We start from the raw sequence: 27,987 nt of genomic DNA on the forward strand, positions 1-27,987 counted from the left end.
CAAAACAACAGAGGCTCCCAAAGCAGACACCCAAAAATCCACCACCTCAAAACATAACACATGCAACACATACTTCAATAAATCAGTGTGTCAAACAATCACAGCCCTTAAGGCCAAACACCATGCCTGATACACTAGTAATAGGTGACTCTATAGTCAGACACACTGACGTTCCGCTTACCAGGCTGAACAAGGAGAGGGTAACGGTGAGCTGCCTATCGGGAGGTAGGATCCGCCACATAACACACGCACTCAGGTCACTCCAAAGCAAGTACAAATATGACTCCGTCATTGTCCATGCCGGCGTGAATGACCTGAGACGTACCTCCCTGGACTACATGAAAAGAGACATAGAGGAGCTCTCCGATTATGTAAACCAGGCTGGTATGACCCTGACCCTGAGCAGCATCTTGTCCTCACCAAGAATGATGCCACAATACAAAGGCAAGATGATCAGCTTTAATAATTGTCTCAAATACTGGTGTCATTCTAGGGGGATCCAATGTCTGTCTGCTTGGGATGACATGCTGGACAAGCCACGCTGCTTCGCAAGGGACGGCTTGCATCTGTCACCACTGGGCTTCCGGATATTGGCTAAGGCTCTTGCCACCCCCGTAGTGCCTTTTTTAGGCAAGGCTCAAAAGACAAACCCACCTACTTAGAAAACAAAAATGGAAAAAAATTAAGGGTAATGCTGCTCAACGCCAGAAGTCTAAATCTCAAGATGCAGGCTCTCGAAGCACTCCTCAGTATGGAGAACATCGATGTCTGTGCAGTAACTGAAACCTGGTTCAAGGCTCCTGAGACCACCCCAGCGCTACCAGGCTATACCGCGTATCATGCTTTTCGGCCCCAAAACTTGGGCCAAACCAAAAAGGGAGGGGGAGTGTCCATATTCATCAAGGACACCCACACCTCCAGGTTAGTGGCAACACATGAAGCATCAGAGACCATCCAGGTGCAACTAACCGTAGGCAAAACTGCTATACAACTGGTAGCATGTTACAGACCACCCTCCCAATCTCGGGAACCCCATTCGGCCTTCCTGAAGACATTGGAGGATATGAATGTCTCTCCAAACTCCATCATATTTGGAGACTTCAACTACCCTAACATAAACTGGGTGCATTATTCTAGCCCAAACACCCTAGCCCAAAGGTTCCTGGAATTCATAAATTCAAATGCATTGGAACAGCTAGTCATCTCTCCCACAAGGGGAGATAATATACTAGACCTGATCATCACAAACATGGGGAAAAAGTGCTCCACACCGGAAGTATACCCCTCACTAGTGAGATCTGACCACAAACTAATCACCCTAGATATACATATCCCACCTCCACCCCCAACACAAAAGACTACAGTGAAAAACTTCTCAAAAGCCGACTTTACACTTCTCAAAACTGAGATGGTATCCTTTAAGCCCACTGGACCAGTGGAAACCACATCCCACAATGCAGAATCCTTCACAAATGCTTTCTACGGACTTCTCCAAGAATGCATGGATCATGCAATCCCAAATAAAACCAAGACCCTCTCCAAAAAGGGCAAGCGTCCTGTCTGGTGGACCCCAGCCATAAACAAACTGTATAACAAAAGGAGGAAGCTACTGCACGATAGAGCAAAATCCCATAAAGAGAAGGCATCTCTGATCAGCACTAGTAGAAAGCTACGTTCTCTCATAAAAACATCCAAGGCCAACTTTGAGAGAAAAATCACTATGGACACTAAAGATAACCACAAGGCCTTCTTCTGCTATGTTAGAAACCTGGGCGGAAACCCTCAGATATGTTCAGAGTTAGTTCACAATGACAAAAAATACACTGAACCCACAGATATTGCCAACATTCTGGCAGACAGGTTCAATGCAAATTTCTACCTTCCCTCACCCCCAAAAGAAGAAATACTTATCCCAGCTGAATGTAACCTCCCTGTCATCTCAGATGTCCAGGTGAGAACCGCCCTCAGCAAAGCTAAAAACACAGCATCAATGGGAGCTGACGGTATCCCGGGTTGCATGCTACGTGAACTCCAAGAGGAGCTAAACCCGCACATAAAAATTCTATTTAACCTTAGCCTTACTACAGGATATGTACCTGAACACTGGCGTACAGCAACAGTAGTCCCACTCCACAAAGGAGGCACCTCTACAAACCCTGGTAACTACCGCCCCATAAGCTTAACCAGTCTGCAAAGCTATGGAAAGAATCATTATGGAACTCATAAACAGAGACATTGGAGACTTACAGACACTTGATCCCACCCAGTTCGGCTTTGTAAAGGGCAGATCCTGCCTTTTGAACCTGGTTGACTTTTTCGAAACAGTCACTAGAGCCATTGATGAGGGCAAAGCAGTCCATACAGCCTACCTGGACTTGGCTAAAGCTTTCGACACAATACCCCACTCAGGCATCATAGACAAGCTCAACAGCTTAAATGTAAATCCATATGTCACAAGATGGGTTGCAAATTGGCTAAAGGATAGAACCCATAAAGTCAAAATTGCTGGAGCCATGTCAGACTCAAAGCCAGTAACAAGTGGTGTCCCACAGGGCTCTGTCCTGGGACCCCTCTTGTTCGGCATTTATTTCTCAGATGTGAAAGCAAACATGGGAGAGTTGTGGCTGACAAAGTTCGCAGATGACTGCAAACTAGGCGCCATAGTTGATACACCAGCTGACATATACATCCTACAGAAAGGCCTCACTGAAACGGACAACTGATGCCGGAGTCATGGCCTTAAACTAAATGCCAAAAAATGTATAGTCATCCCCTTTGGGAAAAACAAAGTACCCACAAATGATCACATAGACAGTAACCCACTGAGTACAGAAAAAGTAATCAGAGACCTGCGGACCCAAGTCGATAGTGACCTCTCATTTGACACCCATGTTGCCAAAGTGGTTAGAAAGACTTTCTACCTTGCCCACCTTATCATGAAGGGATTCACATCCAGATCAAAGGAGGTCATTGTACCCCTATACTCCTCTCTTATCAGGTCCATGATTGAGTACAATGCCCCATTTGGTATGTACCTCACCCGGCACTTGCAACAGCTAGAGAGACCCCAAAAGTACCTCACCAAGAGGATCAAGGGTCTCCAACATATGTCATATGCTGCCAGACTAAAGAAACTCCAGCTCTATTCAGTAGCATACCGCCTACTCAGAGGTGATCTGTGCCTAACGTACAAGGCCATGTCCAATCAGGAATTGATGGACATGCTCCACCTCAAAAAATCCAAATCCATCAGAACCATGAGAGCTAAAGATTTAAACCTCAGCACAAATATGAATAGGACATGCTGGAGGGACAGATTCATAACTCAGAGGCTTCCCATACTCTGGAACAGAATCCCAGTTCATGTTAGGCAGTGCCCCTCACTAACTCTCTTCAAGAGAAATCTTGACGAGTGGATGGGAGATCGTAGGTTTACCCCAGGGGTCATCTCTGTGTCACTACTAGACAGAGGCACAGTAAACTAATTCTATTATGTAAGGGGGTCTTCACTGTGTCACTACTAGACAGAGGCACAGTATTCTAAATCTATTCTGTACACTTTTGTACCATTACATGGGGTGGCGGAAGCCACATCACTATGGCTAGGCTTATAAATGCCCCAGGGCAGATAGCCTAGTACTAAACTATGCAACTATGAAACCCAGGATTCAATAACGCCTGCACTAAGTATACACTGAGTGTACACTGTTCTGAGTGAACAGACAACACAGGCATAATCTTCCTCCTAATTTTAGTTTTCCTACTGATATTCTTGTAGCTTTAAATATTGACAGGCATCCATAAATGTTACCACAAGGTGTAGACTACATGTAAATGGGTGTAATCTTTCTGAGTGGCTAGAAAGCACAACAAATATAAGAATGTTCTTATATAGCAATAAAAAAAAACAAGCAAGCAAAAAAAAAATAAATAAATAATAGATGTCTCTTTCTCCAAGTGCAGTAATACCTGACATGGTGTGAAATATCAAAGAACTCACAGCCTTCCAGGTGTAGTAAGATTACCCTTTGCCAACAGCATTGGGCCTCATAACAACCCTCAGCATCTATTTCCCTGATAATGCCCACCCAGTCAGGCATTATTGATAGCTTTTATGCCCTACACATTTATCTCCAGTTTGCACTACTATTCATTACCAGTTTGCCAAACCACATCATGCATAAACATGTACAGATTTGTATACAAAATATCCTTAGAAAGCTAACTTCCTGTCTATACAACCATATATGTGCATTAAAAAAAGAATAAAAAAGTACCTTACTGAAACAGTTTTTCTTGTTAGAATTTAAAAAAAATGTAGTTGTTGTTTTGGACTAGGTAATTATCGAAAGTAAGTGACTGTAGTAGAATTTTAGAAAAAAAGAGTTCCAGGGGCAGTTGAAGTTGCACACTGACAGATGCATGGTTTGTAAATGTGTATGTAATTCTAATAAGTTTATTGCAATTAAAATGTTTGAGAATATTTTGACATTCCACAATTCAAAAATGAGTTATTGCTGCCTGCATTGTTTACTTGCATCGTCAGAGTCTGTATCTGTCATTGAAGTGTGGAGTATTTATTTGAAAATAATGCAATTATTATTTTAGCCAGCAGATGGTAGCAAATGACAAGTTTTTTGAAGACGTTTCCCCTTTGTGTTTTTTATTAAAGTAAATCGACTGATTGTGAGATTACTTCTAAAGGGTCATGATCATATCTTTGTGACACTGCTGTTTAAAGTATGTCAGTGATGGTGCCAGCGTTTTATCTGATGAAGTCTATGAATTTGGATGAAAGCACTCATTAAAGATGATTTTGTTTTTAATAGAGTTGATTTTAGTCTGATTTGTTGGGGTTTTTTTAACATCATGTGAGATATGGGAATTCCCCTGAAAAAAATAATGATTTAACAGGAAGTATAACTTATAGGTAATGTTATTTAGGGTTGTAGCAATGGTTGCATTTAGCTTGCATCTTTCCGAATGCCAGTAGTGGAGGTCTAAATGCCTGGTGATTTAGAAGCCATTGAAACAGTACTCTGGTTTCATATTAATTCTCATTTCTAAATAACAGACAGCAGTATCGCAGAAAAAAGTAATGAGTAAAGGCAAGCAGCTAAGCTGTAAAGAAAACATTAGTTATTGGCTGATGAATATTTCTGTAGTATAAACACTGATAAGAGAAATACAAATCGTAACTGGAGTACATATAGAATTCTGCCTAATGGGGTTGGCACAGTGTGCAGCAGTAAAAAATGCTTCCTCAAAGTTCTTGATTACCCAGTCTTGTTCCTGGTTGGCGCACCTTCTCTGCACCTCCCCTCTGTTTTTATTTGGGCTTTCAACAAGGTCTGTGATTTATTCTCACATCTCAAAGACATACTGATAAATTACAGACATGCGAACAGTATACATATTTGTGTGTACAGCACAGATTCTGTGATGGACTGACATCCTGGCCAAGACTGATTCTATGCCTTGATACCCTGTGCTTGCTGGAATAATTTCTTGGTCCCCTGTTACCATAACTGTGATAAAACCTGTGTCAGATAATGACTTGAATGTTTTGTAATCTTTCTTTTTGGTGTTTGTAGGTGTTGTGTGTCATCACTATCATTTGATGCAGTCCTGAGACAGTAAAATTGCTTTTTTTCCTGAAAGTAGCAAGAGATCTGTGGTCTTTAGCAGACTGCATATATTGATTAGTGCAGGCTCCTCTTCATATGCAACCAAGTACTTTGTTTCACAATGCTTCTTTGACACTGCATCTCCCTTTCCTTCAGAATACTACACAGATATGACTTGGGTATAGTACTTGCCAGAACTGTGATAGTCCTCTTCCATGATAGTACATTGGCTTAGTCCCGGCATTGTTTCATGTGTTTGTGGTTTGACCTCATTTTTAAATTCTATCTAGCTGAATTAATTCTGTTGGGTAACACTGTTGTGAGTAATTCAAATGTTGTGGAATAGAATGGTGACCTGATGGCAGAGAGGAAAACTTCTGTCTGGCTCTGGTGGTGCAGGCTCAGGAATAGGTCCATTAGAGGACTAGACAGGAGGGGTAGTAAGTACAGTAGCCTGAGGCCAACTGTCCTCTCTCAAAAGCAGGTCGGGCTTTTTGTGCAGCCTGCCAGACCTGTGTTCAAAACTGGGGCAGTAAGCCATATAGCACACGTAGATGAAACCCTAACTGCAATCCAGCTGACTATTGTTTGTTTAGTGGTATGGTCAGTGGATGGGCTAGGTGAGGGGGATTGGTGTGGTAGCTGATGCCAGATATTTTGCCCTGGGGTGAGGGAGGAGTTTGTGGCTTGTTGCCTGAGTGACATGTGAAATCTACAAACATTTTGGTCTTAGACGATTACAAGAGTACAAAAACAAATTGATTTTGATGGGGTTTCTACCTTATGTAGAAAAAAAAGGCCAGACAAGTAGGACAGAAAAAAGGAGTAAATAAAATTAGTAGTAGCAGGTACACCTCTCCAAATACTCCCAAGACTGAAACTCCACTTCACCTGTGCAAATTGTGCAGGCTTCATCTTCCATGTCTTAAACTTCCCATTCATGGACCTCTATGAGGAAGAGACTAGACAGCTGCAAAGGGTGCCTGCCAGCCATGTTCAGAGCTGGATTGAATTGCAGGTGCCTGTTATGTAAAGCATTACATCTCTGTTCATGAGATTCATTCTCAATGTATTTGGTGGAGCAGCCAGAGTCACTGGGACAGGCAATTCTATAAAATGACACACCTGGCTCAGATTCTGTGAATTTGTGGAGAATTTTAAAGCATCCTTTGCCAGTTCCCCTTCTGATGAGTCAGCACTTTATGGACCTAAGATGAAGGAAATGGTGCTTAAGAGTGAGCAGGAAGGAAAACTGATTTCAGCTGTTGGTGTGAAATTCAGTGCCCCCTGTGAAACTTCTTTATGAATCAAAAGGGGGCACATCATTTATGATATCAGAAATCCCAACAAAAAAAAACTTTTAAACAGTGCTTATAAAAGAGTTCCCATAGATGTGAGGGCTTCTTGAATGGATGCCACCATCAGGGCAGAGCTGGTCCACAAAATCAGGTGTTATTCCGTTCTACGCCTAGAAAGCAGCAGCAGCAGCACCCCAGAGGACTTGCCTGGCCATCCCATGTTAGATGCAGTCGAGGGTCATATTCCCAACAACAAGCATGATTGGCCATCATGGATTAAAAGTGGATGAAGGATATAATATACCATAGTCTGTATGGCATCCTTTTTGGAGGCATCCAAGCTGACATCTTATCCAGTGCCAGACATCCCATCACATCCAAAGGAGGCAGTGCAACAATCTTCAACAAAAGAGAGACTCAAAGAGGTCCCACCAGACCAGACCAGACCAGGCCAGAGAAGGTCTGGGATTTGCCTCAAATTATTTTTAGTTCCTAAAAAGACCAAACGCCTCAGAGCCATTTCTGAATTGCCATGAGCTCAGAAAACCAAATTTCTGATGGTGCTGTGTAAGTTATCTATTTTTGTTTGTGGGTGAGAAATTGGTTGTACTCTGTAGATATCCAGGACACCTATCTGCACATAAAAATTGTCAAGGCTTCCAGGAAGTTTCTGCACTTTCACCTAGGGGTCAGTCATAACCAGTTCTGAGCCCTGTTTTTCAGTCTTACCACAACCCCCACAACCTCTTTACAAAGTGCATGGCATCATTTACAGCTCACACAAGATTAAGGGGAATCACAATATTCTCATATCTGACTCTTACTTTCTGCCATGAGAGGCTTGGGAATGGGAAATGCTGTTGCAACTCTTTCTCATTGCAATGTACATCCCCAGTCAAGCTGTCTACCTGCTGAAAAGGCTCAGTGGGTGCATTAGTGGGTGCATTCTGATGACTCATGATTGTGCCCGTGCTCACATTGTTATGCAGATGATATTGTGTTGATGAAGGAAACCTTGCTACAATCTTTGTGTCCCTGACCAGTACCAAGTACAACTTCTGTGACTTATACTTTCACAGAGACATGTTCCTTAGGATGCTGTAGTCCACCATTGGCCAGCAGAACTTCTGTATGCCTTTCCATCCTTACTGTTCATAACAAAATTTCTCCAGAAAACCAAGTTATGCAGGTCCACAATAGTCATAGTAATTCTCTTTTGACCTTGAGAAGTGTGGTTCTCTCCGCTGTGGCCCCATGCCTTGTTTTTTCTGAATCCATTTTCAGATCTCTGCTCTGAAATCTAACAAGCCTCATCCAGACATTCACCTCCATTTCTCCAAATTCCTGTTATGACCCCCTAGGGACCAAACATAACCTTCAGGGATGGTCCAGAGCCTTTCTATGCCACAAAAGCCATCCATGTGGAAAATATATATATATATATATATAAGTGTGAAAAGAAGATATTTTCAGTCTGAGCCTCATAATGGAGACTCGATCCCTTTACAGCCCCTATGACATCAGTTCTTCTTTTTCTGTGTTTTGTATTTGATGTGGGTTTCAGGTAGAGCTCATCTAGCAGCCATATCGAGCCTTCATCAAGGATTCCTTTCTACCTCCCTTGCCGAAGTTTTATGAGGAACTTTGACCTCCAGTTAAAGATCCTGTCTTCTCATGGGATCTCAATTTCATTCTAGAAAAATTTACCTGTCCTCCCTTTGAACCAGACCGTTCAGCTGTACTCAGATGCCTTTCATGATGGGCCCTCTTTCTGATGGCTGTTGTATCAGTAAAGAAAGTCTTGAAACTGCAGACTTTTTCAAGTAGACCTTATTTGTTTTATCATAAGGATAGTCTCCCTACGAGCTAATCTATCCTTCCTTCCAAATGTAGCTTCAGAGACAATCATCAACTTGTCAATTTGCTAGTGTTCCATCCACAATATTCCAACAGAGGAGAGTGACACTACATTGCCTAGATGCTTACAAACAACTGAGGTTCTGCCAGCAAAGAATTAGTGACTCTAGAAAATGTTATCATTCATTTCATTTGCTGCTAACAAGCTGAGTCAAAGTGTCAAAACAGCACTGTCCAGATGGCTAGCAGACTGCTTCACCTTCTTCTATACTTCTAGTAATGAAATCCTCCTACCAAGCATTAAGCACATTCCTGTAGTCAGCCTTCTTCAAAGATTCTTCACTACACAGGCTCTTATCTCATGTGACATAGACTTCATTGCATTCTTTGGAAAGACGTTATAAGCTGGATGTGATCTCTAGTGCAGGTCTTTCTTCTGGGTTAACAAACTCCATGGTATTCTGTCAGGATGCTACCCAAAATGCTTATGTGGGGACCTAGTATTTCAGTATTGAAGTGGATGGACTGGATAATCTAAGATTTCAAAGTTATGTAGTTTCTGTAATGATAGATCTTTATTATCCATATCTGTCTATATTTCAACAATCCCACCCTCCTTTTTCTATCCATATTGCCATGCTGCCATATTCCTGACAGACCTTGTTGACCTCTCCTAAGTCCTTCCTAAGGCTAGGGTTACCAAATATGTATTATTGTTCATTTACTCCTGTAGCTCCTTTAGGTCCAATGCTGAACACAGCAAACTCAGTCTGGAATTGAGAGGGAAGTAATGAAAATCATTGGAGTTAAGGAAGAGCTTGGCCCTAAGGAAATGTGCAGATGCTGAGTAGGTGCCATTTGTGGCAATCAGACCTCCATTACTGAAATAGATGGACATGGATAATGAAGATCTCACATTATGGTAAATACATATCTTTTGTTTTTCAACACCTCCTTTCATTCCCCAGCCAACCACCATGAGCCTTCAGCTGTCCTCCCATTTCCCATTGCCCTCACCCAGACTGCAACTGTCAGCTCCTTACCTGTAGTCCTTCACCGAGTGGAACAAAAACTTCTTGGGAGAGGGAACCTTATGGTTACTTTGCTTAAGGACCAGGGTGCGGGGATTCTGATCAAATAGATGGTGATCAGGAGCCATTATAATTTTCTGGCGGTCTTAGCCCCTTGCTAGAGGAAAGCATACACAGTGACACCAGTCATGCTGTGGCATATACCTGACCACTGTATACTGGGCATTGATTCCCGCTTCTCCTTTACCAGATCTTTTAAGGCTGTAGCATGTGCTATTCTCTTCCAGAAGCCACCTAAGTCATGCTAGAACAAATACTCTTCCCTCCCTAAGGATAAGAGAGCTGGCAGACAGACGCTTCTTCTTGTGTCCCACTAGTTGACCTTCCTAGTGGTCCATACACCTTCATAAACATGGACCAACAGTGTTCTGGTGAATGGTTTGCTAAACATAAAAGTAGAGTGTGGTATATTTTAGTCATTGGCTGTGCATAATGCTGTTTGTGTTTTCTCCTAGGGGAACGATATGTCATGACCTTCTTGAATGTGCTTAATTTTGGTGACCAGGGTAAGTGTTTATTATAGTATTTCTTATTACTTAAAATGAAGGTGTTTCCTAATACTGTTAGTAATGTGACAGTCACCTTGGATTGATAAGCTGCAGCAGCCTTCTTCAAAATAATCAGGCAAAGCCTAGATGTCATTCCTTATCACTGTTGCAATATTCATAACATGTGAGAGCTCCTGCAAAGGATTGCCCAATGTCCGGCCAGTGTACCAAAACCTTTGCATCCACCCAGCATTATACTTCAGATGTATGCTCCCCGCACAGGGATAGGTCATAAAAGTGATGTATGTACACTCCATACTGAGAACTTCTTTGCTGCCAGTCTGAATGCTACAGTTGAATGTACGTCTAAACATCCTTCCCTGAGCTGGTTTCTACCAAGCCGTTTGCAGATAAGTGCCCGGATGGAGGTCCTTCCTTTTCTTCCTTTACTTATGTACTTAAGGTTCACATCATCCAGGAAGGGAAAATGTCAGTGTGGGAGGCAGATTCCCAATAAAGACCATCACAAGAACTGTTTATTCCACCTAGGTACTTCACTTGATCATATCCAGTGTACCATTTGTCATGCTTTTGTTCCCAAAATGCATTTCAGCTATCCATCTTCTTTATCCATTTATCTTAACAGCCAACATCACAAACTTCTGGCCTAGGATACCATGGCTGAATCTGCCCACCCCCAAGGTATAGTTGTCTCTTAAAAAGAAGACAGAGAAGTCTCAGTCTGACTCTGCTGCTGTCCAGCCTCCTCTGGACATCTCTCTCTCAAGATATGTGAAGACCCCAAAGACGATCCTGTGCCAACACCAATTTCCTCTGCCATGATTCTGTCAGAAGCCATTATGGAACTGGCTTCTTGCATGTCCTCTGAGGCAATGCTAATGTCCACTGAAGATATTGACATGGAACTACAGCCAGTCATTTCCAAAGGACCTAGAGGAATTCCCAATATTCTGGTTAGGGAAGAGGTCCTTGGTACATTATTGAGTCTAAGCATGGTTCAGAACCTCTTAGGTTGGTCACAGCTGACATCCCACAAGATAAGAACAAGCAGAAAACTAAGCATGTTCCTCCCATTGCTGAAGATCCTCAGAAGGAGAGGCAGGATTTACTCAAAACTTGTTTAATACCTGTTGGCCTGTGTTCCTGCTTCTCCTTGGTCTTCTACTCTAGCCAGAAGAGACAGTGAGTCTGATTCTTCAGAGGAAGAGGTGGATTCAGGAGATGAATCTTTGGCGTACTTCTCACAAGTTACCTCTCCTTTGGACTGTGAGTCTGAGGAATAGGATTCCTTGAGTCCTGACTTTCCTTTCAGGAGTTGTCTTTTGGAGATACAGTTGTTTGCATGATGGAGCATTTTAAATGGGATTGCTCACAAGTCTCTGATATTCAAAAGAGGTATTGTGAGCTGTTGCAGATGGAATCTTCTAAACGTTTTGCTCTTCCCCCTGTGTTCAATGCCTTGTTGGATGCATTTGGAGACACCTGTTTGGCTCCTGATTCCCAACCTCAGGCCCCTAAGAAGCCTGACCATTTTTATAAGGTGCCTGAGGCCTTTAAGTACCTTTGCAGATGTCCTCCTTTGACCCTGCGGTGGTCTGTCTTTTTGCTAACAAGCCATTTAACCTTTTCACCCTCTTCCAAACATCTTCCTTCTGATAAACACAGTCTGTGGCTATGGAGACACTGGGGAAGAAAGTGTGCACATCTGCCACTCTGGCCTTCAGGGCCATTGATTATCAAACTCATATGACCAGGTATGTTTTGGCCCTCTTATCCCATCTTGGGGTGGGGGCCGATTGACCTTCCTGACTCTGAAAGTAAGACTGCTGCCCTCTCTTTATTGAGTTCCACTTCTCCAGTTACCCATCACTCCATCAAATGTAGTTATGATGCATCCTCTAGAGCTGCTGCTTCAGGTTCACTTATGAGGAGTTACTCTTGGCTTTGCCTCCAGGCTTTACCTGAAGATATTCAGGCCAAGCTGCTAGATGAGCCTTTGGACAATCAGAATCTCTTTGGTTTGGCTGCTGTTGACTTGTTTAAGATTCTACAAGAAAAAGATAAAGGGATGCAGGATCTTAAACAAATCTTTGTTTTTCCCATACCCAAATTTCAGAGGAACTATCCTTCTGAGTTTCGTGCCTAGGCAGCATTGTCAGCCTTCCAAGGGGAAGAGGGTTCCTATGCGTATGTTCTCTGATAAACTCACCCAGACTTCTGAAAATCAAAAGTCCCCTTTTCAGGACAAATCTACCTCCATCTGACATAATTTCTACCATTCTTCTCAGTTAGGTTCCCCTGTCTCTCAGGGTATCCCTGTCTCTTCCTGTCTGACAACACATTACTTTGGATTCCCGGATTCTGTCCATTATCCATCACGGTTATCTTATGGCATGGAAATCTCTTCCCCTCTTCTCAGGTCTTCCTCAACCTCCTCCAGACTAACGTCCTTATTTTTCTGCAGGATTTACTGGATCAGGGTACCATTCATTCTGTTCCAGAATCCCAAAGAGAAGAAGGGTTTTACTCCAGAATGTTTCTAGTTCCCTAAAAAGTGGTATCTTGGAGACAAGTAGTAGATCTCTCCTTTCTAAATACCTTTCAAATGATGCCTTTCTTTTGGCTGTTTTCTCTCCAGACTGTTTCCTCTCTTACTTCCATAGGCTTTTCTGGTCTTCCTAGACCTAAAGGACACTTGTCCTTATATTCCCATTCACCCTTTATTGAGGTAGCTTTTACATTTTTCTGTTTCTTCCTCTCATTTTCAGTTGTCTGCATTGCCCTTTGGTCTTCCTGTGGCCTCAAGTGTATTCACCAAATGTCTGGCTCTGTCATAGCCATTTGCAGGCTTCAGGAAATCCAGATATTCCTGTATCTGGATGACCTGTCTCTTCAGTCTCCCTCTCAATCCAATCTTTTGCAGGATCTGTACTTTCACCATTCTTCTTTGCAATCTGGGATTCGCCATCAGTCTCAAGAAGTTCAGTCTACGTCCTTCTCAAGATCATTTTTTTCTGGGTTGCAGAATCCAAACTATTCCAATGTTGGCTTCTTTTCCTTCTCCCGAGGTTCTATCTCTGACACCCTACTTCCAGTCTCTACTTCCATTTTCTCTCATTCCTGCAAGGAAATTTCTCAAGAGTCCTGGAGTTCATGGCATCTACCATTCCCAGCTTCCATTTGCCAAGCTTCATATGAGGAAACTTCAGTGGTACCTAAAGATGGTTTGGATCCAGCATTGCTACCGTCTAGACTTTCTGGTTACTTTACTTTCTTGCCTCAAACTCAAGTTTCAGTGGTGGATTCAACAGATCTTTTTTAATCCAGAACTGCCTTTTCAGTCTCCTACCCTACTCAAGAGCTGTTCACAGATGTGTCCAGTCTGGCATTGGGATCTTCTTCCGGCAGTCTGAGGATTCAGGGTCTATGGCCTCTTCATCAGAGGTCAGACCACATCAACAAAAAAGAAATGAGGGCAATCATGCTGTTCAGGCCTTCCATTCTGTTTTGTCTCCAGGCCCTTTAAAGGTCTTTACAGACAACACCACAGTGATGTTTTACATCAACAAACAGGGTGGCACAAGGTCTTATAATCTTCACATCTAGCCCTTCAGGACTGAGAGTTGGCTGTCCACCATTAGGTAACCCTTCAGGCAGTCTGCATTGCTTCAGAGCAAAACTTTGTGGCAGACTTCTGAGCAGGTCCAGGACACAACCTCACAAATGGATGCTTCACAGAGAGGTATTTCTGGACATAGTATGTCGGTGGGGTATTCCACAAGTGGATCTTTTTTAGCTGCCTTTTGTACTGGCAACTTCCTGGCTTTTGTGCCAGTGTCCCAGCTCCTCTGACTTGGAAGGTGGATGCCATGTACTTTTCTTGGAAAGGAATGTTCTTAAATACTTACCTTTCTCTTTGTCTACTTTCCAGGCTCCTGCACAAGATCAGAAAGAGCTCCACAAGAATCTTGCTGGTGACTCCCTTTTGGCCCAGACAGCACTAGTCCCCCCTTCTCTTTCACCTGGCTAGGGTCAATCACAACAAACTGCCCCAACAGATGGATCTTCTCACACAAGACAAGGGTTCTCTCATTCACCCTCACTTGTCCAGTCTTCAGAAGGCACATTGGGTGATACGTTTTTGATCCTATTTAGACTCCACTTTTCTGAGGACGTGTTTAGAGTTCTGCAGGAGGCCAGGAAAACCTCTACCAGAAAATTCTATATGGCTAAATGGAAAAAGATTTTCTGTTTGGTCAATCAGACATCAACAGGATCCCTTCCCAATAGGGTTCCCTTTGGTCCTTTCTTACTTGCATGAACTACTGCGTGCTGGCTTAGTATATTCTTCTGTTAAAGCTCACTTTTTAGCAATCTCTGCTTGTCTACCCTTGAACCCACCACTGGCCTCTTAGGTATCCTTCATATCAGGCTTCCAAGAGAAACTATTCCCTGTCCTTGGAACCTTAATTTTGTCCTAGAAAAACTCACTCAGGTTCCTTTTGGACCCCTCTGTTTTTCTTTGCAGCACTGCACCTGTTGGTTACCCTTACTTCATCCAAGAGAGTTTTCTGAACTTCATGTCCTCCCTTTTTGATTTTTCAATAGGACAAGGTGTCTCTGCAGACTAATCCTTCTTTTTTGCCCAAGATGGTCATTTAGTTGCCTCTTTATCGGGCTATCCAGCTTCATTCTTTTTTTTTCTTCTCCACAATCTGCTAGTGATAAGGTTCTTCACATCTATGATCTACTTAGACAGCTGAGGTATTATTTGGATAAGACAAAGCCTATCCACAAATCTAAGCAGCTTTTTGTTTCTTTGCATACCAGGACATTGGATTTGGTGGTTTCTAAGCAAACCATCTCATCTTTGATTTCTAAGTCACTTCTTTTTGTTATTTTCATGGAAAACAGCTTTCTGGTTCAGTTCAAACACATTCTGTGATGGTAGTGGCCTCTTATAGAGCTCTTTTCAAGGGTCTGGATATGAGCTTCATCCTTGAAGCTGCCACTTGATCCTCTGTCCACACTGTTACTGAGTATTACAAGTTAGATGTCACATCCAGAGTCAGGTTAGGTTTTGCCAGGGCTATCCTTTATGGGTTTGTGGAGGGTGTCTCTGTACATTCCTCCCACCATCCATTTCAGTAGCTTTGGTAATCTCCAACATGTTATGAATATCGCAGCAGTGATAAGGAAGGGCATTACCACAGTAATACATGTCCTTCTTTTCACTGTTGCGGTATTCAGTCCCTTCCTCCTCCCCATTTTCTTTTTTCTTCTCCTGGGAAGTGTTGTCTGGCCGAGGGGTCTTTGACTTTCTCTTCTGTTTCTTTTCCCTTCTGGATGTACATGTTGTCCTTTCTACTGAGGTTGCTCTTTTTCTCCTGGGGCACTTCAGTTCTGTGTATTGAGTGTATGTATGTCAGATTTATGCCCTACACTTGTGTGTGGAGCATACATCTGACGTACAATGCTAGGGGGATGTAAAGGCTTTGGTATACTGGCTGGACATTGGGCTATCCTTGGCAGGAGATGCCACGTTATGAAAACTGCAACAGTAAAAAGAAGGACATCCACTGTTACGATAAGATTTTACACAGCTATACTTTTTTATTTAATGTGCGTGCACTTAATGCCACTAAATAAGAGTGAACAAGATGTTGTTTTATAATTTTGGAGTATTAACCCCACCTCTTTACTAGAAAAAAATCCAGTTTGTAATTGCTGTGCTTTGAAGATCATATTCCTAGGAGGGTATTACCTATGTTGCACTTGACATGTCACCATTTTTAATGTGGTGGCACAGACAAAAGACATGCATGTGTTTTTCGTCACTTTTAATTACTTTATTAATGTGTTACAATACTAGTGAAGCAAACTAGGGAGTAGTTATCTATTTCATGCCCTGTATTTAAGTGTACTCTTCTGCTTATCACTGTTTTAACAGTTAGTTGCAAATTGTCGGACTGTAGCATTAGAAAGGAAAATGCTATGAGGCAAAAAGTCAGAATTACCAGTTTCTGACTTGCTGTCATTCAACATAATAAGCCATTAAAAAGAGATGGACAAAAGTGAGTCTTCTGTAGATGATTTCTTGTGCTGTTCCTTCTGATGTTTTCTCTGTCCTTGATTACGCTGTGAGTTTAATTTTATTTCTGTTCATTCCTATAGTTATTTCAAAAGCAGCAGGGTACATACACAAAAATGAATGAAGCATCTTTTTGTCAGATTTTATTAATTTTTTCGCTGTGCTAACAAAAACAAAGAACAAACCGGTAAATGCAATATATAAAAAAATATAACTAGTTAACTGAGAGTAAAATAAGCAAATACACGGAGGTAGCTGGTAGGTTAGTAGTTTTATGAAGCATTCCTTCTGAGGAGGTCTTGGAAAGAAAACCATTAAATTCCAGAACAGCTGTAATGTTATTCTAATGGGGGCATGAATGAGTATATTCCTTTACAAAGAAAAGCAGTTTTTCAATTTGCTGTGTTGTTAGTAGGGGGATCTAGGTAAACCAAATGAGCCTCGTTGCATATGGACAATTCAGTGGGCCTCATGAGCCTTATTGCATGTTATTAAATCCTTTGTTTCCCTTTTCTCTTGATTTTATGTATAAAACTTCTATACGATTTTATATGTCTTTATCTAGGAGTTGTGCATTAATTTTTCAAGCACATGAGCTCAGTGAAAAATGAAATATGGCATTATAGAGCAAAGAAGTATACAGTGGTTGCAAATACAGCTGAGTTTACTACCTTAGCAAATGATTTGTAATTTGTTAAGCAACTAGCTTCATCATTTGTTTTTATTTGTAATTACAGAGTAACCTGTTTAGCATAACTAATTAGATTACCAGCATGCTTTCACCTCAGTCCTCCAATGTACCACTGCTGGCAATGACAGAGACCTTGGGTATGCTGGTCCAGGCCTTGGAGGACCATTTAGGGGATCTCAGAGAGAAGTGCAGCTTCCGTGAATTAAAGTCTTTGTTTTCCTAACATTCTTATGGTTTGCAGTGGAAGAGTATTCCATGAGCTTTGACTGGACCTTCATTGTAATCACTGTTAATAGTGATGAACATGGAAGTTGGGGGTTTGCTTATGTAAAGCAATCCAAGTACATTACTTTGGGCAGATTTTGTTATGATCAAGTAATTTCTTATTGAATATTTTCCATCACCGCATGCTAATTAGCTCATAATTTCACATCATGTTAAACTTAAAAATATAAAATTGGTGAATCATTGCAGAATGCATAGCTTTATAGTATAATCCCCCTTCCTTCTCTAGACTTATCAGCACTTCTTACCCTTCCAATCTATGCCTGTTTGACATTCTCTTCCCAAAAAACTTTACATTATGTGTGTACTGGCTTCCCTCTGGGCTATTCGTCATCCTAGCATTAAGTTCGTCCTCATTACATTGGGCAGTATAACATTCACTTGATGATAATTTAGAAAGAGCTTGGGGGATTGCTGTGTGTGTTAATTAACTGATCTAATGTCATGTGATCAAAGGTAAATGATAATTAGTCATTGATGAATACGTGTGTAACATAAAATGAATAAATTACAGTGGACAGAATTTCTTTCACTGGTATACCCAGTCAGAAAGTGGTTAGTGTCTTTGTGTTTTTAATTGAAAGCAGCTGCCTTACTGTCACCTGATCACAATTAAATTATCAGGTGTTCAAGCTGGGTGTGTTTGTTAAACAAGCAATTTAACAGAATGCATTGCTATGGACATTATTTCTGTCACTTAATCACTATCAAATGATTGAGATATAAAGAATCAGGGGGTGGTAATTGAGCTGAAGACTGTGTAAAAGCAGCTGAGCACATCTCAGTTGATCAGAGGTGAATTATTATGGTGACAGACATGGACTATGGGTTCTAATTTGTCTACTACTGTTGCCAATGTTGGAATGTGCATTAGAACCAGTAGTGAGGGTGTTGACTCCAACTATTGACATTTGATAAAATATAATGCCTTAAAGACATATGGTAAATTTGTCTTGCTGCCTGGGGTAGTAGGCAAGTCCTGCAACACTTGGATAAGCTCAAGACTGCCCATCTGCAGATCAGCGTTATAATCATTGACTTCCTAGGATTTCACCCACTTGAGATTGAACCCAGTGTTTTTCAGTGCAGACATACCAACAGAAGTCCTCCCATATCACTGTTGCAATATTCTTCACTAAAGCGATCCCTTGCCAAAGGTAGCCCAACATCCGGCCAGTATACCAAAGCCTTAGGTTTTCAAGGACATCATACGTCACATGAGTCTATATCATTTTATCAAAGTTCATTGCCACAAACTTTTCTTCATTGAATCATGTACAGCGAACGTTTGCTTCAGCAAATGTTCAGTTCAACAAATTACTTTTCCAGGGAAAGTAATGAGTTGCCCAGCATTCGGACCATTACACAAAGCAGAGTATTTTAAACCTACTTAAGTGGGGGGCTGTGCCCCCACCACCCCCTAACTATATATACCAAGTGGGGGGAAAGGCAAATTTCTGATGCTGGGCAACTTGTTACTTTCCCTGGAAAGTAATTTGTAGAACTGAATGTTCTCGGAAGTGAACGTTCACTGTATATGGTTCGATGATGAACTTATGAAGAATTTATGATGAGCAAAGGTTCGCAGTAATGAACATTTGTTAAAATGGTATAGACCTACGTCACATGTGTGCTTCCCACTCATGGCATAGGGCATAAAGGTGACTTATGGATGTACCTACCTCAGAACTTCTTTGCCTCTGGCCAGACTGAAAGACATCTTTGATTGTTGGTCTGAATGCTGCTTCGTTTGTACTGGTTACCAAGCCATTTTCAGATAAGTGCTGCATTGGGGTTTTCTTCTTAATCTTGTTTTTTTCTTTTGGTTTGCAAGTTTACATGTCATCCAGAAATGGAAAATGTCCGAGTGGGAGACAGATTCTCCATAAGGACTGTCATGAACAGTGTCTTTTTTGCTTGGGTGCTTCTCACACCCATACCAAGTGCTCGATTTGTCAATCATTTGCTCCTAAGACCCTTCTTGATCATCTCTCCTCCTTGTCTCTGTACCTAGAGTTAGGTCAGATTCGGCTGATGTACTGCTTCTCCCAGACATCTGTCTCAAGGCTAGTAAAAGCCTGGAAGATCATCCAGTTGTTCCATAGCATGGATCCATCTTCTCCCATGTCCTTGGAGGCACTGCAGACCTCCATTGCAGATTTTGAGGGGAAACCTTGGCTAATCATATCCCAGAAACTGAGGGGAATTCTGCAGATTATTGTTTGGGAAGAGATTCCCACTATGTTGATTGAATGTCCACCAGGGTCTGAACCTCCTAAGGTCTTTAGGGCTGACATCCCTTTAAAGAAGCAGAAAACTAATCATATTTCCCCTGCTACCAAAGATCCTTAATGTGAATGGCAGGATTTTACACAGGGGTTGTTTAATTCACTTATGCCCTTGAAGCCTCCCCAGGAAGTTTCTGTTCCATCCCCCCCTTGATCACTACTCCACTTAAGAGACCTAGTGAGTAGGACTCTTCTGATGAGGACTTGGATTCTGGGGAAGAGTCCTTGGCTTTCTTTTCTCAGATTCCTTCTCCTTTGGACTATGGCTCTGAAGAGGAGGATTCCATTAGTCCAGGTTCTCCCTTTGAAGAACTTTATTTTGGGGATGCTATCTCTTGTATGATGGAATTATTTAAATGGGATTGTGCTCAGATTTCTGGCATTCATAAGTGGTATTATGAACTCTTTCAGAAGGAGTCCTCTAAGCCTTCTACTGTCCCTCTGGTCCTAGTTGCCTTATTAGACACTTTTTCAGCAGCTTCTTAGGCTCCTGATTCCCAACCTACAGCCCCTAAAAACACTGACAGATTTTATAAAGTGCCTGATGACTGTATGGTTCTCTACAAATATCCTTCTGTTGACCCCTCTATTGTGTCTGTCTCTTCTAACAAACCTTCCAAACTCTTACCTTCTAGTAAATTGTTTCCTTCTGACAAAGACAGTAGGGAATGGAATGGCTGGGCAAAAAATTGTATACTGCTGCTACCCTGGCCTTTCAGGCTATTAATTATCAGACCTCATATGACCAGATATGTCTTAGTTGTTCTTTCTCAGGCCTGTGAGATTATCTCTGACCTCCCTGATTCTAAGGGGAAGGTTTCACCTCTGTCTTTGTTGGGCTCCTCTTCTCAAGTGGCTCGCCATTCTATTAAATGTAGATCTGATGATGTCATTTTCATTTGTTCCTCAGTGAATGGGTATAGGAGCCGACCCTCGTATCTGACTCTGACGCTTTTCTCTAGATTCTAGGATCAGACTCTTAAGCTCCTCCCTTTACCCATAATGCCATTGACCACTACATTACCTTAGATCTTGTTTGCCAGAAAAATGCTTTGGTAGGGATTGCGTTCTCATGTGTTCAGCAGTTTTGTAATTTGGGAATAGTGAGTAAAAACTTTAGAATTTAACTTAATTTTCCTTATTTATCATCTTTCATAGTATCCTCTCTTTACAGTATTCTTCATTAGCATAGCTGGTAAATTTTTCCTTTATCCTTTACTTTCCCTAAAAGGTAGTAATATTTCCATTGTTGGTATAACTTTCATTTTCTCTCTGCCTTATACAAAAAAAAGTTTCTTCTCTTTTTGACTGATTTTTTGCCATTAGGCATACTACATAGCAATGGCTGAAAAGCCTACTGAATTTAAGAAGTGCACTTCCTGTAGGCACAAGATATCCAACTCTGATGCCCACAGGGAATGCGTCTATTGTTTAAGCTATGCTCAACTAGATACTTCTTGTAGTGTTTGTACTGGTGTCAACATCAGAGCCATCAGTGATTGACGTAAAAAATTAGTGCTTAAGGGCCTTATTCCTGCTTCTGTGCCTTCTTCTACTGTGTCTAGTTCAGGGGCTCAAACCCCCTCACTAAAATGAAAATCCACGGAGTACAGGGAGCGCAGAAACCACTCTCCTGCCAGATCTCCCAAATTTGCTCCAATATTGTAGCCTCCAGCAAAAATCATCAGATACTCAGATCTGAAATCATTGGACCAGACACCTTCATACTCAAAGTCTCCTTGGCTTCAAAGCCCTCTTTTTTCTCCAGAGCCAGTATCTCCAAGACTAAGATCTACTTTCCTATAAGAGACCCAAAGAATGCCTTCTCAACCTCCTTCCACTTCCTCTTCGATTAGGTCCTCCCGAAGTCTTTCTGAAGAAGAGGTGGATAGAATGATGAGAAAATTCCTCAGAACACAGATCCTCCTCAGAACACAGATCCATATGGGGTTCTTACCATCTCCGTCTCCCATCAGATCCATGATTCTTAAACCTCCTTCACATACCATCATTACTCCTTCTCCAATCCAACCTTCTGTTTTGTAGCCCTCAGATCTGAGATCTCCAAGAGTCAAATCATCAGATCTGAAGATAAAACTCTATCTTTGACTCTGACTATACCTGCCTGATCCTTTTGGCTACAACTCCCATTTAGCAGGATGTATCTTGGAGACAAAGCATCGGATCCAAGGCAATAACTTTGACTGCAAAGCTTTTAAAGCTGTAGCTTCCCCTCTGAGCCTTGGCACTGAACAGCTCGGTTCCCTTGGTGGGGCCCTGGTTTGTCTGATCTGAGAGTTTTTGCTCCAGTCATATTGGTCTCAGCTTCTCCCGGTCTCTGTGCCTTCAAGGTGGTGGAGAAAGTCTTCTCTCACCTGAGAGCTGTCTTGACTCTTACCTCCTTGGATCCAGTCCCTCTTTGGATCATGTTTCTGAGTCTCTTCTTCCTACACCACAGGGCCAGACCTTCCAGGCAGTTCCAGTTAGGGAACTCCCTGCCTCTTCCGATACCTCTCCAGAGCATCCCACTGAAGAGGTCCCCCAAAAAAGCGTGTGCAAAAGGAGGCACTTGGATTTCTGTCAGGAATCTTTGACAGAAGGCACCAATTTTGATGAAGGGAAAGGTCCCACAGGGACAGCCTAAGTAAGACCTTCCATGCAGTTCCAGTTAGGGAACTCCCTGCGTCTTCCAATACCTCTCCAGAGTACCCCACTGAAGAGGTCCCCAGAAAGAGGTTGTGCAAAAGGAGGCACTTAGATTCATCTCAGGAATCTTTGACACAGGACACTAATTTCGATGAAGGGAAAATGTCCCCCAGATCTCCACCAAACTTTGTCTCCTTCTGAGACATTCTATAAATCCTATGCTAAAAAAGGTGGTTGGTCTTCACAAACTCCTTCCCAAGAGGAGTTGGTGTTCCTGGAAGCCTTTGGAACTGGCCCATCAACATCTTGGGTTACCCCCCCCCCCGGCAGATGAGATTATAGATCTAGTCTGTTGGTAGGCATGGAAAGAAGTGGACACTGTAGAACTGATTCCCAGGCATATGGACAAGATCCTTGCAGCACCTAAAACAGACCATATTGGAGTAAGAGAATCCTCATATATGGCATGTTTGTTGCAGCAGCCACCAAAAAGGAGCTGGCTGAAGAGAACTCCTCTGTCTACCCCCCCAGTAGAGATTCTAGGGCATTAGACTGGTACAGGAAGTGAGTCTGTGCCTCAATGACCTTTGCCTTATGGTTGCTAAACTACCTGGCACATTTCAGTAGGTTACAGAAGGACTTAATTAAGGAACTCTCTAATTCTTCCCCTGGGTCCATGTTGGAGGAGATACATAAGACTTATTCCTCATGACTGGCCACCCTACAATCTATATCGAATGCGTCCATGTGGTTAATGTCTCATGCAGCTGAAGGTTCCTCACAGCTGCTGGTTCAGGCATAGCCATTAGGAAACAAGCCTGGATATGATTGTGTGACTTTGTGGATCCCTTCAAAGCACCATTCATTAATGCTCCCTTTGATGGATCTTCTCTGAATGAGCTCACTGTTAAAGAGACACTTTCCCACTGTGAGAAAGATGGAAGGACCTTGTCTGCTGTGGGAATCTGTTTTTCCTACCCTGCAAAGACCTTTTTCTAGAAATCAATGTGGTGGTAAGAAGATGTGATTCTGGAAATTTGAAGGACCTTTTCAAGACTCACATGGAGATTTTTCTCCCAAAGGCAGAGGTTTAAGTAATAACAATGGAAGACACCATTCATGTGGCAGAGGAGGTCCACAAAACCAAGAGTTCCAAGATTCTTTCTTGGACAGACCCTTTTAGAGCTCCTGAAGGATTGCCTGACTGTTCTTCTCAAAAGACAGTCAGGGTGCTTGTCTTTGTACCCAAAAGCTTGGGCAGCCATCACAAAAGATACATGGGTGCAAAGAGTCATATCCAGAAGATATTTCATTCCCTTTTTCAGAGTTCCTTTAATGAAAAGAAGATATTTCCTTCATGTTCCACCCAGTCAGTGGAAGTTAGCAGCTCTGGAAATTCAAAAGTTGTAAGACAAAAGAGCCATCCAAGAGGTCTCACCAGACCAAAAAGTTTTTTTGGCTTTTACTCAAGGTTCATTTTTAGTGCCAAAAAAACAGGAGACCTGAGACCTATCCTGAATCTCAGTTATCTGAACCAGTTTGTAAAACACTCCAAGTTCTGAATGGTCACTGTTCAGTCCATACTGCCTCTGTTACACAAGGGTGAGTGGATAATCCTCTGTAGATCTTTAGGACATGTACTGTCACATCAAAATAAACAGATGATCTCGAAGAAACTTATGGTTCTGTCTGGGAGCCAGACATTATCAGTTCAGAACCCTGCCCTTCTGTCTCACCACAGCCTTCAGGGTGTTCACCAAATGCATAGCAGTGGTAGCAGCCCATCTAAGACAGCATGGATTCAGGGTGTTTCCTTATTTAGGCAACTGGCTCCTCACCGCATCAACCAGGCATCTCTTAGAAAAAGCTAGGGATTACTTACTCCATTTATCCCATCAATCTTTCATAGTCCATTTACAACCATTTCAAGTCTTGGAGCTTATAGGGGCTTGTCTAGATACAGTCAATCTTCTTGCGATGTTACCACAAAACAGAATTCTCACTTTTAGATTGCATGTCTGACAGGTTCTTTCTCACCCTTCTCCCCAAGCAAAACTGATTCTCAAAGCCCTAGGATTGATGGCTGCTGCAATTACTTTGATACCTACTGCTCATCTTCACATGTTTACCCTCCAGTGTACTCTGGCAGTCCAGTGGTCCTTTCTTCAACAGCCCTTGCAACATCCTATAAAACTATCCTGGGTTTGCAAGGACACCCTGCTGTGGTGGAATCAGGTCAATGAGATTTGTCAACTATGTCTCTTTATTCTTCCTCCCCAAATGCCATGTTGACCACAGGCGCCTCCCAATTGGAGCAGGAGGGCATTTCTTGGGATGAACTGTTCAATGCATGTGGGCCCCAGAACAGACCAAATTGCATATAAATGTCTTGAAGATGAGAATGGTCCTTTTAGCTTTGCAGGTCTTTAAAAACTCTTTCTCTAGGGACAATTGCAGTCCAAATGGACAATATGTTAGTAGTTTGGTACATCAACAAACAAGGGAGAATCATATCTTTCCCCCTTTGCAGAGAAACAGTGAGAGTTTGGCGGTGGGTGACCTTCTGCAAGTTCTTTTTTGTAGCAATGCACATACCAGGGAAATCCAACGTTCTAGCAGACAAGCTTAGCAGAACTACCTGGTGCCTCATGAGTGGTCTCTCAATCAGTCAGTGGCAAGCATGATCTTCCATGAATGGGGTCAACCTTGCTGAGATCTATTTGCCTCTCTCCTCAACAAAAAATGCAGCAGGTTCTTTGCTCTAATTCCCCCTCAGGGCTAATCACAGAGAGATGCTCTAGTCCAGGCTTGGCCCTCCAGTCTTCTTTATGCTTATCCTCCTCTGCTTCTAAACCCCAAATTTATTCAAAAAAGCACTCTGGTTAAAGAGCTAGGCAATCCTCCTTGCCCTCTTTTGGCCTTGGCAAGTGTGGTTCCCCTTCCTATGGTCTCATCTACAATGTCCTCCTTGGACAATGGACCCCAGTCCAGATCTCCTTTCACATCCCTCTGGGACGACTCATCCAGGCATTGTAGGCCTCAGGTTGACCACAAAGTTTCTCCAACTCCAGTGATGGCTAGACATTACAGGCTTTCCTATCGAGTTCGACAAATTTTATTTTCATTCCAGAAGCCCTCTACAAGAAAAAATTATAAAAATAAATGGAAAAGGTTTTCTTTTTGGGCTCAGCAAAGAGAGTTAGATCCTTTTACTGCTCCAGTCCCTGCTGTTTTAGATTTTCTTGCCCCTATTTTTCAAGGTGGTGTGAGTTTCTCCACCATCAAACTTCAGCTGGCAACCATCTCTAACTACCACATTGAACATAATGCTTCCCCTTTAGCTTCATCTAAGTTATGTAAGGCATTTCTTAAAGGTACCTTTTTGCTTAGATCTCTGATTAAGTATCTTACACCACTTTGGGATCTCACTGTTGAATTACAGAGTTCCATACAATCACCCTTTGAACCGTCAGCTGCAGCAGATCTCAGATTTCTTTCTTGGAAAACAGTCTTTCTTGTGGCGATAACTTATGCGAGGTGAGTCTCTGAACTCCAAGTGCTCTCTTCAAAACTGCCTTATTTGATTTTTCAATAAAGATATGGTTACCTTATGTATGAATCCTTCCTTTTTGCCAAAGTTGCCTCAGAAACAAACATCAATCAAATCATTGACTTGCCAGTGTTCTTTCCTAAATTCCACAATAAAGGAGAATGTATACCTCACCTTCTGGATGTACATAGGCAACTTTGTTTCTATCTTCATAGGAGAAAAGATTTTAGAAAAATTGATGAATTGTTTGTTTCATTTGCTAATAACAAATTGGGAGAACCAGTATAAAAAACTATGTTACCCAAATGGTAAACAGATTGTATTTCTCATGTTTATTCTTTGAGAGGTTTGACCTTGCCAAGACATCTAAAAGCAGACTTAACTAGGTCAATGGCTACATCATCTGCTTTTTGGGCCAGACCTTCCATTGATCATATTTGTGCAGTTGCCACTTGGTCTAATGCTCATACCTTTATTGCTTATTGCAAGTTGGATATCATCTCCAGAAACAGGGCCGTATTTTGTTCTGTGGTTCTCCGGAACATCCTTCTGTGAGGGGCACCCAAGGTTACTGTAGCTGGGGACTCTGTCCCATTTGTTGAGGAACAAATGAAAATGACATCAGATGTAAAAGTTATTTACTCACCATAACTATGCATCTGTGTTGCATTAGTGTATTTTAGTATTCTGTTAAGTACAAACTTGCAGTTTTAAAAGTACTGCATTTTCATTTTTTCTGTTTCCTAATTGTGTTTCTGAACAGTGTGCTGTGTGTCTCTCTGCAGTTAGTTCCGCACCCTCCCTTCCTGTTCTTGTGTTGGTATTAGTGTTGGTGGCTCTGGAATTGCCCGCCTCACCTGTAAGTCTGTATTAGAATACTCCTCCTGGGTCCATCTCATTTGCTCACTTAACCGAGTACAGTGAGATCATATTCTGAGTCTAGTGTTCACTCTACTTAATGCAGAGAGAAGATTTGAGAAGACCAGCCCACTGGTTCTTCATTCCTCTCTTCTTGCACTTAAAAAAATGCACTTTATTCATTTGCTTTTACTGTATTTGTCTTTCCTCCTACTTTATTTTGCTTTTTTTTAAAGTACTTAATTTTATTTATTCCACTGCATTTATTACTGCTTGGTAGTAGCCTGATTAAATTGTAACTGTTATTCTAAGTCTTTTGGTTTAAGCACTTGGGCTTCATACAGGCTGTTTTACATTAAGAAGGTTTGTGGTCTGCACTGTTGTGGCAGGACAGGTAGCTTGCATCCTTCTAAGCTGGGAATTGCTGATTGAAGGCCCAGTGTCTGCTATTCTAAAAGTGTATTAGTTCTGGCTTAAGCACTTGGGCTTCAGGCCAGTTATTCTACATTAAGAAGGTTTGTAGTCTGCACTCTTGTGGGAGGAGAGGCTGGATTCTGCCCTTCTGAGCTGGGAATATCTGGTCACAGGCTTATTGTGCCTGCTTATTTGAACTGTTTCTTTCTGAAATTGGTGCGGCTTGTTGCTGTAGCATAGACCAGATTCAGGCCTGCTGAATCTAGCTTTGTTTGTATAACTTGAGCACTGATCCAGGCCAGCTTTTTTGGAGAAGGTTCCTCTGCACCCTAGTAAGCAGGGGTGTGCAATTAGAACTTGTCTGATTGAAGACTGCTGGAACAGGGCTCAGTTTTGAGGTTTTTTTCTGGTTAATTGGGTAACTTGTTTAAATCAGTTTGTTTGTTTTCTATTGTTTTATATATATATATATATATATATATATATATATATATATATATAAAATTGCACTTTATTCATCTGCTTTTAATGTATTTGTGTTTCTTCCTACTTTATTACTAGGGGCATTGACTACAACTCTGATCTGCGATATATAACAAGTATCCTTTTCTGTGCATTTAAAGTATTTTTTTTGAGTGCATCTGCTTTATTTTCTAAAAAAAAAAAAAAAAAAAAAATATATATATATATATATATATATACTTGTTTCCTGCCTTTCTAAGCTAGTATAGTCCAGTTTTCAGGTTAGTGCTGAATTCAGGTCTGTGTTAAAAATCTGTGTT

At 41.8% G+C, this 27,987-nt stretch overlaps 1 protein-coding gene across 1 annotated transcript in view; it reads left to right on the forward strand.

The window, feature by feature from the left end:
- RFT1 (RFT1 homolog) overlaps positions 1–27,987 on the forward strand; it is an 871,244-nt gene that overhangs the window by 327,298 nt on the left and 515,959 nt on the right. Inside the window, exon 8 of the mRNA XM_044078176.1 lies at positions 10,329–10,379. Within this exon, the coding sequence (XP_043934111.1) occupies positions 10,329–10,379 (51 nt within the window). The remainder of the gene's footprint in view (positions 1–10,328; positions 10,380–27,987) is intronic.

The sequence above is a fragment of the Protopterus annectens genome, chromosome 7.part0, assembly GCF_019279795.1.
Source record: "Protopterus annectens isolate FY-2018-M chromosome 7.part0, PAN1.0, whole genome shotgun sequence".
Lineage (NCBI taxonomy): Eukaryota > Metazoa > Chordata > Ceratodontiformes > Protopteridae > Protopterus > Protopterus annectens.